At 43.5% G+C, this 16,623-nt stretch overlaps 1 protein-coding gene across 2 annotated transcripts in view; it reads left to right on the top strand.

Moving 5' to 3' along the window:
- Nucleotides 1-16,623, top strand: part of LOC126293698 (serine/threonine-protein kinase 11-interacting protein) — a 182,219-nt gene that overhangs the window by 53,871 nt on the left and 111,725 nt on the right. For both annotated transcript variants that reach the window (XM_049987004.1, XM_049987003.1), the window contains exons 5-7: nt 2,182-2,404; nt 8,365-8,526; nt 14,836-15,068. In XM_049987004.1, coding sequence (XP_049842961.1) covers nt 2,182-2,404; nt 8,365-8,526; nt 14,836-15,068 — 618 coding nt within the window. The remainder of the gene's footprint in view (nt 1-2,181; nt 2,405-8,364; nt 8,527-14,835; nt 15,069-16,623) is intronic.

The following is a 16,623-nucleotide window of genomic DNA, read 5'->3' as shown; positions in this document are numbered from 1 at the left end:
CTAATGTAAGTGCATTTCAGTTACATCGTCTGATTTCTTGGCACTTGTAGCCATCTTGCTTAACTGCTTACTGCTGCACTCCTGTGTCAGAAATCTGAAGTTTTTGAATTTTCGTGTATGAGACTTGAGTTTTGGAACAGTATGTCAATTAATGTAACTACAGTGAATTTATAAAATCGCTTCAGTCATTAATAATAACTGTGTATTTTTAATTTTTATTTCTGTAGTATGTAAATATGGACATATGTAAAAGGATGATGTAAATAAAATAGAAAGAAACTTCCACATGGGAAAAATATATTAAAAACAAAGATTCCAAGACTTACCAAGCGGGAAAGCGCCGGCAGACAGGCACAATGAACAAAACACACAAACACACACACAGAATTACTAGCTTTCGCAACCGATGGTTGCTTCTTCGGGAAGGAGAGTGAAAGACGAAAGGATGTGGGTTTTAAGGGAGAGGGTAAGGAGTCATTCCAATCCCGGGAGCGGAAAGACTTTCCTTAGGGGGAAAAAAAGGACAGGTGTACAATCGCGCACACACACACACACACACGCACACATATCCATCCCCACATACACAGACACAAGCAGACTGCTATAAAATACGTGTGATAAATAATTTTCTTAACAGATAAGTAAGTTACTTTATTTAGAAAGCACATTGCATAACCACTGTTTAACCACTTCACTAAACAATCCACACAAACAGGATGTCACAAGTTTGTGTTTATAGTAACTCCGGGAAATGTAACACTGTGCACACTGATCAGTTCCCTGTCCCAACAATTTAACTGCGACACATATTCAGTAGTTTGTTTAGTTGTGAAATGTACTGTTTGTGTTTTCATAAGCATTATTATTTATCAAATTTTTTAGATTTTGAAGAGTTCGTTTAGTATTCTGTGTCATTGTTCGGAGTTTTTACAGCAAGGTGCTGCTGCCGAGTCGTGTGCGTACACAATTGCTTCTGATGTTATCTTACATGACGCGTGGTTCCTGCAATATAGGAACAGTAACGAGCCTAGTAAGGACCCCTGTTATATGCCTGCTTGTATTTCCCTCAATTCGGAACAGGCCTTCTGACCATTTTGTTTTATAAGTACCCACTGTTTTCTACTTTTGGGATAGGATGGGAACCGGCTTACAGGTTTTTCGTGGAAACCGTAACTACATATTTTAATGTTTACTGCAGGTGATGTATGATAATTAATGAGCACAACCAGTAGTGAAAAAGTGAGGCATTGAAACTTCCTGGCAGATTAAAACTGTGTGCCAGACCAAGACTCGAACTTGGGACCTTTGCCATTCACATGCAAGTGCTCTACCAACTGAGCCACCCAAGCACGACTCACGCCCCGTCCCAACAGCTTTATTTCTGCCAGTATCTTGTCTCCTACCTTCCAAACTTTTCAGAAGCTCTCCTGCGAACCTTGCTGAACTAGCAGTCCTGAAAGAAAGGATACTGTGCAGACATGGCTTAGCCACAGCCTGGGAGATGTTTCCAGAATGAAATTTTCACTCTGCAGCAGAGTGTGCGCTGATGTGAAACTTCCTGACAGATAAAAACTGTTTGCCAGACTGAGACTCGAACACGGGACCTTTGCCTTTCATGGGCAAGTGCTCTACCAGTTCGAGCTTTGGTCCGGCACACAGTTTTACTCTGCCAGGAAGTTTCATATCAGTGCACAGTCCGCTGTAGAGTGAAAATCTCCTTCTAGAAACATCCCCCAGGTTGTGGCTAAGCCATGTCTCCGCAATATCCTTTCTTTCAGGACTGCTAGTTCTGCAAGGTTCGCAGGAGAGCTTCTGTAAAGTTTGGAAGGTAGCAGACGAGTTACTGGCAGAAGTAAAGTTGTGAGGGCGGGGTGTGAGTCGTGCTTGGGTGGTTCAGTGGTAGAGCACTTGCCCGCAAAAGGCAAAGGTCCCGAGTTCGAGTCTCGATCCGGCACACAGTTTTAATCTGCCAGGAAGTTTCGTATCAGTGCACACTCCACTACAGAGTGAAAATCTCATTCGGGACCTGAATTGGTGATTTACTCTCTTCTGAAATTATCATCAAGTGCAACAGGACAAGTACATGAAATGGGAATAAAATTATTACATTCAAGTTACGCATCCTCACACGAGATCGACACTTAATGCGAATTTGTAAACGGGGCACGTCACATTTTGCAGTTCGTGCTGGATGGGCAGCACCTGTCGCAGTCGGAGCGTGCGGTGGGTCTGTCGGGGAAGCGAGAGGGTCGAAGTGGCGGCCGGACGAGTTCGGCGAGTGCCGAGCGGGAGCCACCGCCTCCCGTGCCGGCAGGGAGGCTGCCGCCGCCGCCTGAGGACTCCCTGTCCACCGCCAGCTCTACCGCCTCGGACAAGACCCTCGTCGCCGACGGCACGACGCCAGGTTAGTGTCGGGGCAATACGGGGACTGACCAGTCGTCGTTTTGGTCCATATCGGAGAACTCCTTCGGGTACTTGGGTACCGCAGCGGCACGATCTCCCGACCTGTGTCGTACACCGGCTCATGTCGGTAACACTCCAGGCCGGGAAAAGAACAGTTGTCTCTCGTTCTCAAAATGTTCCCTTTGTTTCCTGTCGTCTACTACAACTGTTTGGGTAACAACGTCCGTTTGTTTTTCTCATTAACCGTAAACAAAAATTGCCTCGAATGATGTAAGTAAGAAGAAGCAATGGTATGTCACACATTCGTTATATTTGTATTAGCTGATGACTGTCAGATTACCTTAAGTACTGTTCTGTTAATTTTAATGACAATTATGAAAAAATAAGAGGATGAAATATTTTGAAAGCAAGTAATAGCGAAAATGATGAAGTTGTTTAATTTGAAAGTTATACTCTCAAAAAATTGTTTAATATTTGTTCCAACAGAAAAGTAATATGTCTATTTTCCCTATAAATAATATAATGCAGTATAATAAGCAAAAGAACTAACAATTCCCTGCAGCAAATAGTTGTTGTTGTTGTTGTGGTGGTGGTCTTCAGTCCTGAGACTGGTTTGGTGCAGCTCTCCATGCTACTCTATCCTGTGCAAGATTCATCATCTCCCAGTATCTACTGCAGCCTACCTCCTTCTGAATCTGCTTAGTGTATTCATCTCTTGGCCTCCCTCTACGATTTTTACCCTCCACACTGCCCTCCAGTACTAAATTGGTGTTCCCATGATGCCTCAGAATGTGTCCTACCAACCAATCCCTTCTTCTAGTCAAGTTGTGCCACAAGCTCATCTTCTCCCCAATTCTATTCAATACCTCCTCATTAGTTATATGATCTACCCATCTAATCCTTCTATAGCCCCACAATTCGAAAGCTTCTATTCTCTTCTTGTCTAAACTATTTATCGTCCACGTTTATCTTCCATACATGGCTAGACTCCATACAAATACTTTCAGAAATGACTTCCTGACACTTAAATCTATACTCGATGTTAACAAATTTCTCTTCTTCAGAAACGCTTCCCTTGCCATTGCCAGTCTACATTTTATATCCTCTCTACTTCGACCATCATCAGTTATTTTGCTCCCGAAATAGCAAAATTCCTTTACTACTTTTAAGTGTCTCATTTCCTAATCTAATTCCCTCAGCATCACCCGACTTAATTTGACTACATACCATTGTTCTTGTTTCGCTTTTGTAGATGTTCATCTTATACTCTCTTTTCAAGACACTGTCCATTCCGTTCAACTGCTCTTCCAAGTCCTTTGCTGTCTGTGACAGAATTACAATGTCACCGGCGAACCTAAAGTTTTTATTTCTTCTCCATGGATATTAATGCCTACTCCGAACTTTTCTTTGTTTCCTTTACTGCTTGCTCAATATACAGATTGAATAGCATCGGGGAGAGACTACAACCCTGTCTCACTCCCTTCCCAACCACTGCTTCCCTTTCGTGCCCCTCGACTCTTATAACTGCCATATGGTTTCTGTACAAATTGTAAATAGCCTTTCGCTCCCTGTATTTTACCCCTGCCACATTCAGAATTTGAAAGAGAGTATTCGAGTCAACATTGTCAAATGCGTTCTCTAAGTGTACAAATGGCAGAAATGTAGGATTGCCTCTCCTTAATCTTTCTTCTAAGATAAGTCGTAGGGTCAGTATCGCCTCACATGTTCCAATATTTCTACGGAATCCAAACTGATCTTCCCCGAGGTCGGCTTCTACCAGTTTTTCCATTAGTCTGTAAAGAATTTGCGTTAGTATTTTGCAGCTGTGACTTATTAAACTGATAGTTTGGTAATTTTCACATCTGTCAACACCTGCTTTCTTTGGGATTGGAATTATTGTATTCTTCTTGAAGTTTGAGGGTATTTCACCTGTCTCATACATCTTGCTCACCAGATGGTAGAGTTTTGTCAGGACTGGCTCTCCCAAGGCTGTCAGTAGTTCTAATGGAATGTTGTCTACAAATAGTTTTACCTTAAAATTTCTCGTGAAAGATTATAGAGGAAAGAAAGCGTACTAATTCATGAACTTCTTTTGCTACACCATTCGTATGAAATAGTGATCAAAAATTAGAAAGTTTTTAATTAAAAACAGTCTATGATCACACCTAAGGTTTTGCTCATTGTACAGTCATCATCAGACAATTAAAACTCCACGGTGACGGCTGTGGAGAGTGGCGAGGGGCAGCCCACTGTGTGGGAACGGTAAACACTGCTCACTGATAGTTGTCCCTACATAGCAGGTTGCTTCTCACCACCCTCTGGAGCCATCATCATGGAGGTTTAATGGTCTGATGGCGATCGTACCACAATTGAAACTGGTCACCCGATTATTAAATTTTAACAGCTTACGTCCTTCCTAATGTTCTGCAAAATTATATTTATTTGGTCACAAACCAGCTTTCGGCTGCTCAGGTCATCTTCAGGTGACAACTGAATGTCACAAACAGAGATAAATGTTATGTGAAACTTACACAGATGTCGTATGTACAGAAGATAAAAAATTGACAGAGTGTTTCTGTAGGAAAATATTACAATAATTACGGTAACTAAATTAGTGGTAAGGAAATTTTTTTATGTGGAGATACATATAACAAATGATGATAAATAAAATGAATTTACAATTTGAATTTAGTATTTGAAACAAAAACTTATTTTAACAAGTGAAAAAATGGATATTGAGACTTGATCATTTAATACTGGCCTGGTATTCTGCATCACGTGTTTGATTTCCTTGGACAGTTTTCTGCTAAATAGTGATCAGCAAAGGTCGAATCTTTCTTCCGTAGTCACCAGCTTCTCTCCCTGACTGACCAGTATACAATTTTTCAAACTGTTTTCGAATGAATTTATTTGCACCACTCTGCATTTTGTCTTTACTATTGAATGAAAACTTTGATACATTATTGGTATTATAAAATGCAGGTCATAGTTTTGAGACTTTTCACTTTTTTGCAAGGTTGTCTGAAATGTTGCCATTGAAATTTTGCACTGGTTTTGAAACTATTGAGTGATTGCTGTTGGTCAGCTTGCAGAAGTGGTGTAATTTCATTAATTTTCTTTTTCATAGAATATTATAAATCAGGGCAGAGCTATAGCCATTGCTGGGAGCAGTTTGTTTGATGGTTTATAGTTATGCTCGAAAGGCTGATACGTATAATGGAACAAATATGAGACAATGTTTGTGGCCGTGTGACTGCCGGGAGCTTGCAGAGATTACTGTTCACTCACTATGCTTTTTCTGTAAATACTAAATATGTGGTTTTCTGTACTAATTAAGATCCAAGAAATTTATGGAGGAGCTTCCCAGCTCCATTGTAAACCGAATTTTCTTACGTTGTGAGTTTAAATGCTGTAGTAACGTAACTAACTGTGTAGTGGTACTGATCCACAGACCTTGTGCATCATTGACATATCTCAACCGGTACTTAATTTTACAATATGGTGACTCTTTCTGTAAGAAATTTTATTTGAAATTATCCATGAAAATTTTGGATAGAGTAGGAGTGAGAGGTGAACTCGTAGCTAGGCCATCAGACCGACTATAATACTTGTTTTGAAACAGGAAGTAATTCTGTTTTACACACATTTGAGTAGCATCAATTATGTAATATACTGCAGATTTATGCAAAAGATCTATTAATATGGTGATGTATTAATCAATAGGAACATTTGTAAATAAGTTAGTGGACATCAAACTATATTGGTTTAGAACTGGATAGGATTTGCATATCTTTAATTTTGTTAACAAGAGCCATTGAATTTTTGACATCAAACTTGTGTTCGAAACTGGTTTCCTTCCTGTAGTCTCAGCTGTGCATTACAATCCGATACTACTCACCAGACTGGCCTTCGTTGGTAGCGAGCGCTCGAGTACCTCCTGGGAGCGCGCGGGTCACTGCACGGCATCTGCACAGTTCGGCAGAGAATTCTCCCTGAGAATCCTATAATTTGGTCGGACCTGTACGTGTCGACATACCGGAAGCTGTGGAGCGACTTACTCCTCGGCGCCACAACCCATGTAGGGTCTTGGCCTCTCTCTGATGATCGCAGCCCAATGCTGACGATTTTATGCTCATTCCTCCCATCTCCTGACTCCAATCTTTCTCAAATCATTTTCTACATCCTCCAGCCATCATTTCCGGGGGCTTCCTTTGCTCCTTTTGCCACCTGGATTTTGTGTGTATACAAAGACGGCACAAAAAAGTCATAGTACCCAAAATTTTATTGTACTAACATGCAGAAGATAGCACATAAATATGAAATAACAATTATTAAGAAATACAGTTTATAAGTGATACACCAATGAAAATAATAAGTTTTTGAAAATATAACAAAACTGAAAATATAAAAGATCCACCACTACGTGGCAGCAGGAGAACGTCCACATATAAATGTTAAGGAAATTTTCATGCATTTGGAACCAGTGACTTCTTCTGCTAGAAGAATTGAAGGAGAAGGAATAGGGGTGAAGGAAAAGGACTGACATGGTTTAGGAAATGGGAAGAGTTTGGATAAGTTGCCCAGAACATGGGGGCGGGGCAAACTTACTGGATGGGATGGTGGGGAAAGATTCTGAATCTCTTCCAGTTGTCACTTGATCCAGTCTTGTGAGAATGTCACATCTTGTGAGAACACAGGTGTCTGGTTTGACAGGAAACAGAAATGATGGAGACGGCTCACGTGGATACGAGAAGTCGACACGTTTTTCATCCGTTTCTTCGAAAGTCTGTAAGACGTGTGTGGAAAGTTTCCTTGGTCTTTATTTCCCTAATGAGGGTGTTAGGAACAGTCCAGTAGTTGATCTGTAACTTCTGTATCTTGCTAGGTTTCTTGCTTCTCTTACTTTTTCTGGTGGTCACCATACGATACCATTGCTGCAAGGATCCTGTTATTTAGTATCCTCAAACTACGACACAGCTTCTCCCCTGTGGACTCAGATCCATTGTGTCGATGGTCGATACACAGTGTAGACGAAAAGGGAATAGAAGCTTAGAAATTTGATGCTACAGAAGAATGCTGAACATTAGATGGGTAGATCACGTAACTAATGAGGAGGTACTGAATATAATTGGGGAGGAAACGAATTTGTTGCACAACTTGACTAGAAGAATGGATCAGTTGGTAGGATACGTTCTGAGACATAAAAGGGTCATGAGTTTGGTATTGGAGGTACGCGTGGAGGGTAAAAATTGTAGAGGGAGACCAAGAGATGAATACACCAAGCAGATTCAGAAGGATGTAGGCTGCAGTAGGTACTGGGAGATGAAGAAGCTTGCACAGGATAGAGTAGCATGGAGAGCTGCGTCAAACCAGTCTCAGGACTGAAGACCACAACAACAACAACATAGCATTTTATGAGAGGTATACTAAAGGGCATACATAAGTACAGTATTCATCCTGACACACAGTTTAAGTGATATAAGAATTGTTACATTCGACTGTCATATCAACCACCGCTCAGGTTCTTAAAGATAGTGTGTTTATCGTGGTGCCACACATATTTTTGAGAGGTCACGAATTTGCTGAACATCTTTAGGCAGCCTGAACTTCATTTCAACGACCATTATGTTCTTAAAGAATGTGTTTTTATCATTGAGCCACACATGTCATTGAGAGGTCATGAATGTAACTGAAGAAGTAATGAAAATGTCATGAATTTTATCCTCTGAAAATCTGTAGGCATACTGAACTGGCATTGCTAATGGTACCCGAAGAACTCCTCATTGTTATCAATGGTTTATACATACTGTGTGGACTATTTTGAGGGTCAGGAAAACCTTTAAATGGGCATCTCTCTTGTATCGGCTGTAAATAAGTAGTTGCCACTATTAAACATACATTGTCATTTTACTTATTGAGCTACATCACCTGATGTTATATACTATGTGTGTGTTGTGACAGGAAGGAGACAGTCGACGGCAGGCGGCGACGGCAGCAGGACTGCACCCATGAGGAAGTCGCGTCACGTGCGGAAGGCCGTCATATCGGACCTGGAGGCTGCGGACCCCACAGATGACGGTTCCCTGACAGGCAGCGTCACGTCCATCCGCAGCTCACCACCCGGTCAGTTGGTTTGTTTTAAATTTATGCCATAACAGTCGTGAGCATTAGTTACCTTTGATATTGGACGTGGTGAGATAATGGTAGTCAAGAATGCCTTTAAGGTGGCAAAGATGCCATTTTCAGCTTCTCACTGAGTACCAGTTAACAGAATGTCAGAGGCAGCCTCACGAACGCTGAAGCGGCTCTTGTGTCGAGAGTGTAAACTAAAGAGAACACTATTCCCCTCTTATCTGAGCAGTGTGTGATGTGTTCTACATTGCCAACGTTCTAAAAAAGTGCTGCAGTTTGCGTACTAAAATGTTATACATTGCCAGAAAAAAAAATTGCAACACCAAGAAGGAGCTGTATGACATAAGCGTAGGCGTGTTTCTACATCTGCAAGGTGATGCCTATTTCAATTTCGCTTTTTGCAAATTGGTTTGTTTTAAATTTGTGTCGTAACAGTCACGAGTGTTAGTTACATTTGAGACTAGACGTGGTGAGATAATGCTAGTTGACAATGCCTTTAAGGTGACGAAATTGCCATTTTAGCTTCTCACTGAGTTTGATTGAGGCCGTTTAATACGGCTACAAAAACCTGGATTCCCTTCTGCAATATTGCAGAAAGGATCTGCATGAATGTAGCCGCTGTGCAGGATTTCTGCCAGCAGTGGTAACAAGTATGTACGGTTGCGAGAAGACTGGGCTCCAGACGGCCACATGACACATCTACATCTAGATATACATCTACATGACTACTCTGCTATTCATATTAAAGAGCTTGGCAGAGGGTTCATTGAACCACAATCGTACTATCTCTCTACCATTCCACTCCCGAACAGTGCGCGGGAAAAAACAAACACCTAAACCTTTCTGTTCGAGCTCTGATTTCTCTTATTTTATTCTGATGCTCATTCCTACCTATGTAGGTTGGGCTCGACAAAATATTTTCACATTCGGAAGACAAAGTTGGTGACTGAAATTTCGTAAATAGATCTTGACGCGACGAAAAACGTTTTCGCTTTAATAACTTCCATCCCAACTCGCGTATCGTATCTGCCACACTGTCTCCCCTATTATGTGATAATACAAAACGAGCTGCCCTTTTTTGCACCCTTTCAATGTCCTCCGTCAATCCCACCTGGTAAGGATACCACACCGCGCAGAAATATTCTAACAGAGGATGAACGAGTGTAGTGTAAGCTCTCTCTTTAGTGGACTTGTTGGATCTTCTAAGTGTCCTGCCAATGAAACGCAACCTTTGGCTCGCCTTCCCCACAATATTATCTATGTGGTCTTTCCAAAAGAAGTTGCTCGTAATTTTTACACCCAGGTACGTGGTTCAATTGACAGCCTCGAAAATTGTACTATTTATCGAGTAATCAAATTCCGGTGGATTTATTTTGGAACTCGTGTGGATCATCTCACACTTTACGTTATTTAGCGTCAACTGCCACCTGCCACACCATACAGCAATTTTTTCTAAACCACTTTGCAACTGATACTGGTCTTCGGATGACCTCACTAGACGGTAAATTACAGCATCATCTGCGAACAACCTAAGAGAACTGCTCAGATTGTCAGGCAGGTCATTTATATAGATCAGGAACAGCAGAGGTCCCAGGACGCTTCCCTGGGGAACACCTGATATCACTTCAGTTTTACTCGACGATTTGCCGTCTATTACTACGAACAGCGACCTTCCTGACAGGAAATCACGAATCCAGTCGCACAACTGAGACGATACCCCATAGGCCCGCAGCTCGATTAGAAGTCGCTTGTGAGGAACGGTGTGAAAAGCTTTCCAGAAATCTAGAAATACGGTATCAACTTGAGATCCCCTGTCGATAGCGGCCATTACTTCGTGCGAATAAAGAGCTAGCTGCGCTGCACAAGAACGATGTTTTCTGAAACCGTGCTGATTACGTATCAATAGATCGTTCCCTTCGAGGTGATTCATAATGTTTGAATACAGCATATGCTCCAAAACCCTACTGCAAACTGGCGTCAGTGATATAGGTCTGTAGTTCGATGGATTACTCCTACCACCGTTCTTAAACATTGGTGCGACCTGCGCAATCTTCCAATCTGTAGGTACAGATCTATCGGTGAGCGAGCGGTTGTATATGATTACTAAGTAGGGAGCTATTGTATCAGCGTAATCTGAAAGGAACCTAATCGGTATACAATTTGGACCTGAAGACTTGCCTGTATCAACCAAGAGGGAAGACCGTCCTGTTCAGTGTATCGCTCTGGTGCACTGTACGGCCTCTACGGCAGCAATTTGAGCTGCAGCTGACACCACGGTGACGACGAACTGTTACAAATTGCTTACTTCGAGGATACGTCTGAGCCAGAAACCCTCTAGCGTGCTTTCCACTGACCCGAAACTACCGTCAGTTGCCAGTTGTCGAGCGAGAGCTTGTCGGAGGGCGGGGTGGAGATCTGTTTTGTTTTCTGATGAAAGCCGGTTATGCCTCGGTGCCAGCGGTGGCCGTGTGTCAGTCAGGAGGAGGCCAGTATAGGGCCTGCAGCCGACCTGTCTGACTGTTAGATGTTGTACCCGACCTGGAGTTACGATCTGGCTGTGTCATTTTATGTGGCAGCGGGAGCTCTCTCCGACTCCAAATTTGTGTGTCAGTCTTGTGATTTGACCTGTAGTTCTGTGATTCGTTAACAGCATTCCGGGAGGTGTCTTCCGACAGGTTGACGCTCACCCGCACGCTGCAGTTGTAACCCGACACGCTCTACGGAGCGTCGACACGTCACCTCGGACCGCTCGATCTCCACATGTATTTCCTATCGAATATGTAAGTGACGTCACTGGGTGACAACTCCGGCACCGTCCACAGACGGCATTAACTGTACCCGTGTCGAGCGACCGAGTGCAACGGGCACGGGCTCCGTCCCACAAACTGATATCTGGCACCTGTGCAGGACAGTGTATGCACGTTCGCATGCTTGCATTCAACATTTTGGTGATTACGCAGGTTCTTAATGAACCGTCATCTCACATTTTGAAGTGACTTTTATCTCGTGCTTACATTAACCTACATCTACATCTACATCCATACTCCGCAAGCCACCTGACGGTGTGTGGCGGAGCGTACCTTGAGTACCTCAATCAGTTCTCCCTTCTATTCCAGTCTCGTATTGTTCGTGGAAGGAAGGATTGTCAGTATGCCTCTGTGTGGGCTCTAACCTCTTTGATTTTATCCTCACAGTCTCTTCGCGAGATATACGTAGGAGGGAGCAATATACTGCTTGACCCTTCGGTGAAGGTATGTTCTCGAAACTTCAACAAAAGCCCGTACCGAGCTACTGAGCATCTCTCCTGCAGAGTCTTCCACTGGCTTTTGCGATTACTAAGTGATCCTGTAACGAAGCACGGTGCTCTCCGTTGGATCTTCTCTATCTATTCTATCGACCCTATCTGGTACGGATCCCACACTCGTGAGCAACGTTCGAGCAGTGGGCGAACAAGCTTACTGTAACCTACTTCCTTTGTTTTCGGATTGCATTTCCTTAGGATTCTTCCAATGAATCTCAGTCTGGCATATGCTTTACGGACGATCAACTTTATGTGATCGTTCCATTTTAAATCACTCCTAATGCGTACTTCCAGATAATTTATGGAATTAACTGCTTCCAGTTGCTGACCTGCTATATTGTAGCTAAATGATAAGGGATCTATCTTTCTATATATTTGCAGCACATTACACTTGTCTACATTGAGATTGAATTGCCATTTCCTGCACCGTGCGTGAATTCGTTGCAGATCCTCCTGCATTTCAGTACAATTTTCCATTGTTTCAACCTCTTGATATACTACAGCATCATCCGCAAAAACCCTCAGTGAACTTCCGATGTCATCCACCAGGTCATTTATGTATATTGTGAATAGCAACGGTCCTACGACTCTCCCTGCGGCACACCTGAAATCACTTTTACTTCGGAAGACTTCTCTCCATTTAGAATGACATGCTGCGTTCTATTATCTAGGAACTCTTCAATCCAATCACCCATTTGGTATGATAGTCCATATGTCCTTATTTTTTCATTAAACGACTGTGGGGAACTGTATTGAACGCCTTGCGGAAGTCAAGAAACATGGCATCTACATGTGACCCCGTGTCTATGGCCCTCTGAGTCTCGTGGACGAATAGCGCGAGCTGTGTTTCACACAACCGTCTTTTTCGAAACCCGTGGTGATTCCTACAGAGTAGATTTCTAATCTCCAGAATAGTCATTATACTCGAACATAATACGTGTTCCAAAATTCTACAACTGATAGACGTTAGACATATAGGTCTATAGTTCTGCACATCTGTTCGACGTCTCTTCTTGAAAACGGGGATAACCTGTGCCCTTTTCCAATCCTTTGGAACGCTACGCTCTTCTAGAGACCTACGGTACAACGCTGCAAGAAGGGGGGCGAGTTCCTTCGCGTACTCTGTGTAAAATCGAACTGGTATCCCATCAGGTCCAGCGGCCTTTCCTCTTGTGAGCGATTTTGCTTGTTTCTCTATCCCTCTGTCGTCTATTTCGATATCTACCATTTTGTCATCTGAGTGACAATCTAGAGAAGGAACTACAGTGCAGTCTTCCTTTGTGATCTTGCAATGTTAATCACTTAAAAATGTTACCAACATAAATGCTTTCCTTAAATTTCATTACTGTACATTAATTACGTTTAGGTCTTGCTGTTGTTTTTTCTCCTGTCAGTGTAGTAAGGAATTTAGATGGCCTACAGTATTGACTGTGATATCACTCTAGTAGGCTCACTGTCAGCGTCAGCAGCCAGATCCGGACCCCTTCTAGGCTCTCCCGTGTGATCTGTGCAGGATCTATTTCGATCTGACATGACGCACCCACCTCATGTCGGGTAGTTGTCCGAATGTCGGTTCTCTCTCGTAATCCTGCATAGAACGTCCCCGGTCCGTCTTCTGTCAATTCTCCGGGCTTCTTCTACATTTTCATTGCGACCTTAATCTTGTCTCGTGCCTGACAAACAAAGTGGGAGTAGAGCTAACTGAGAAAAGTTATCCTGTCGGTATATTCTGTGTCCTTGCCAAAGTGTCTTACCTTGTCAGTTACACCATTCTACTTAGCAAACTGATGTGTTACAGAATTAATGGCATCACTCTTGCACGATTAAGATCTGTCTTCCACAACAGAAAGCAGACGGTCTTATTAACAGCGTATTTCTAGGGCTCAGAATGGAATAAAGTAACATGTGGCATGCCACAAGGAATGGTACTGGGCCCACTCTCATTTCTAACCGACATAAATCATTTTTCAGGCGCTTTAAGCGGTGCTACAAAAGTTGTAAGATCTTCCGACGACACGAACGTCCTAATCGCAGGTCCGAACTCTGCCCTAGCCGACACACGTCTGATGTCGGCCAAATAGATCTGCGAGTGGCTCACGTCGAGCAGCTCGAGTCTTAACCCCACAGAGACTCACATTATACAATTTCAAACAAACAGTAGTTACTTTTTGAGACCAGACGTAGACATTGATGGCCGTTCACCGAATGGAGAGGAGTGCGTAAAATTCCTCGGGACCGAGCTGTACTGTGAGTCAAAATGGGAGTCGACACACTGGTAAACTCTAATGAAACAGCTCAGCTGGCCTGTTACGTCTTAGAAACATCTCTCACTGTGATGACCTAAAGAGAGGAGCTTTGGATTATTGTGCGTATTTTCAGTCGAGTTGTCTTACGGAATTATCGTCTGGGTCAGCACATCCAAAGTAAACAAAGTGTTTGTTCTGCAGACTTGAGCTGTAAAAATATTCTGTAAAGTGGATGATTGTACATGTTGGAGAAGTCTTTTTAAGGATCATTGGGTTCTAAGAGTCATTTCTTATTACATTTACTCATTAATGATTTTGTTGCTGGCAATATAAATCTGTTTTAGTTTGAACTGTGATAGGCACAGTCAAAACACGAGATTAAAAAATTAATGTTTGTGTAGCTTTTGCCTTCTTGTACTCTGGCAGTAAGCTCCCTTCTAACATACACCGAAAATTTGAGAGTCCCTACCAACTCAAAATAAAACTAAAAACATACATAATTAACTGTGTAGGAAAAGATAGGTTGTTACTTACCATAAAGATGACATCCTTTCGTCTTTCCCCCTCCTTCCCTCTTTCCTGACGAAGCAACTGTCGGTTGCGAAAGCTTGAAATTTGTGTGTGTGTTTCTGTTTCTTATTGTCTCTATCAACATACAAACGATTTCGTTTGGTATATATGATGCGGTGGAGGTGTCAGATCTGTTCTGCCGGTTCGCAGAACCTCCGTAACGCAATTTGTCATTTCTCACAGATTCGAACGCGGAGCACCTGGAGACGAAGCGCAGGGTGGAGAGCCTGCGGCAGATGTTCGGCCACGACAACTGGCTGCACAGCCAGGGTGGGACGTTCCTGCAGGACGTGCTCGGCCTGCCGCCCACCGCCACCACTGCGTCCGCCCTGCTCGGTGGGACCGCACCCGAACCCGAACCCGAACCCGCGGCCGCCCCGGCCGGCCCTGCGGTTGTCGACTCTGCTGTTGCAGAGGTAATTAGCTGACCAGAAACTTTACAAATTGTGTGGCTTGCACTGTTCTTCTAACCTGTCTTTTGTTTTCAATTAATGGAGACCGCTCACTGAAAATCAGAAGCATTGACTTGTTTTGAGAAGCACACAAAAAAGAAAACTTGCTGGCTGCATTGCGTGTACGCGCGCAAACACACACACACACACACACTTCAGCAGGTCATGGGGAACTGGGTAAGGTGGGTAATGTTGAATAGGGTGGGTAAAAGGGGAGGCAGAAAGAGGAATTAGGGGTGGGTGGCTAGCGGCTAAGAGGGAGGCAGCCAGTTTGCCGGCTATAAATGTTTGGCAGGGGTGGGGGTAAGGTATGAGGTGTGGCATGTATGCAGGCTAGGCAAGTAATGCATGATTGTAGGGGTCAGTGGGGAGTGCCACATGGTGAAGGTGACATGGGGGTGTGATTTGGCACTGGATGACTGGGCGAAGGAAGGAAAACTGTTTGGTGGAGGGCGTGTGGGCAGTGGTTCACCAGAAACTAGGCCAGTACACTTATGGGAGAATGAAGCCATTGGTGGCTGACACGAATGGAACTGCACAAAGTGTCATATTGAATGAACCGATTTTTTTCCGTGTATGTCGAGTTAACTTCAGTCTTGACGTTGCCATAGGGAGTACTGGAAGTGGATGGTTCACTCTCGCGATCGTCTGATGTGAGAATGCCTCTCTACCTGGATTGGAATCATTTGCCGACCGAGATGTCATCGCCTATGAGATCTGGCTCTGTGGAATAGATGCTAAGAGTGAATCTAGATCTATTTATGTATATACTAATATGCCTTTTACATTGTATACCCGTTATTGTCGTAAAGTTAGTAATGATGAATACATGTATGGATGAAAGGACGTGGTATACTTGCTGAGAATGTAACTGTAACTGGTAATGTAACCCTGTACTATAATTATTAATAAAGTATGATCTGTAGCGTCAGCCACCAATCGCTAGATGTACATCTGGTGCACGGGGCCTCAAGGATGCAACAATTTCAAAAAAATCACAAGCATAGTTGAACGTGTTACGAGCAGATGGTCAGCTTTGTTCTCGGCAACAGTTTCACTCTAGTGGACAGCTGGTTCGTAGTCGTACTGATGTAAAAAACTGTGCAGTATTTGCAGCAGAGGTGGTGTATGACGTGGCTTCTTTCACGAGTGGCCCAGCCCTGACGGGGGAGGGTAAGCCCGAGACAGGACCGGAGAAGGAAGTGCCGGGTGAGGTTTGGGCAAGCCTCGCTTCTGGGTCTTCCGCAGGGATACGGTGCCCGTTGTAAGGGGTCGGTGATGCGAGTGGCATGGGGATAGACTAGGCTATCGTGTAGGACGGGTGGGCAGTGGAACACCACTTTAGGCAGGGTGAGCGAGACGGTGTGGAACAGATGGCGGCTGTCGAAATGCAGTTACTGTTGGCGGTTAATGGGTTTAATGTGGACAGAAGTGTGGACGGAGAATGGAGATTGGCATCCGGTAAGGTGATGCCCTGGGCTTAGGAGAACTGGGTGAAGCGGCCGGAAGAGAAGGTGTC

The sequence above is a fragment of the Schistocerca gregaria genome, chromosome 10 (genome assembly GCF_023897955.1).
Source record: "Schistocerca gregaria isolate iqSchGreg1 chromosome 10, iqSchGreg1.2, whole genome shotgun sequence".
Classification (NCBI taxonomy): Eukaryota; Metazoa; Arthropoda; class Insecta; order Orthoptera; family Acrididae; genus Schistocerca; species Schistocerca gregaria.
The sequence above is the reverse complement of the archived record's forward strand: the minus strand, read 5'-3'. Positions and strand labels throughout refer to the sequence as shown.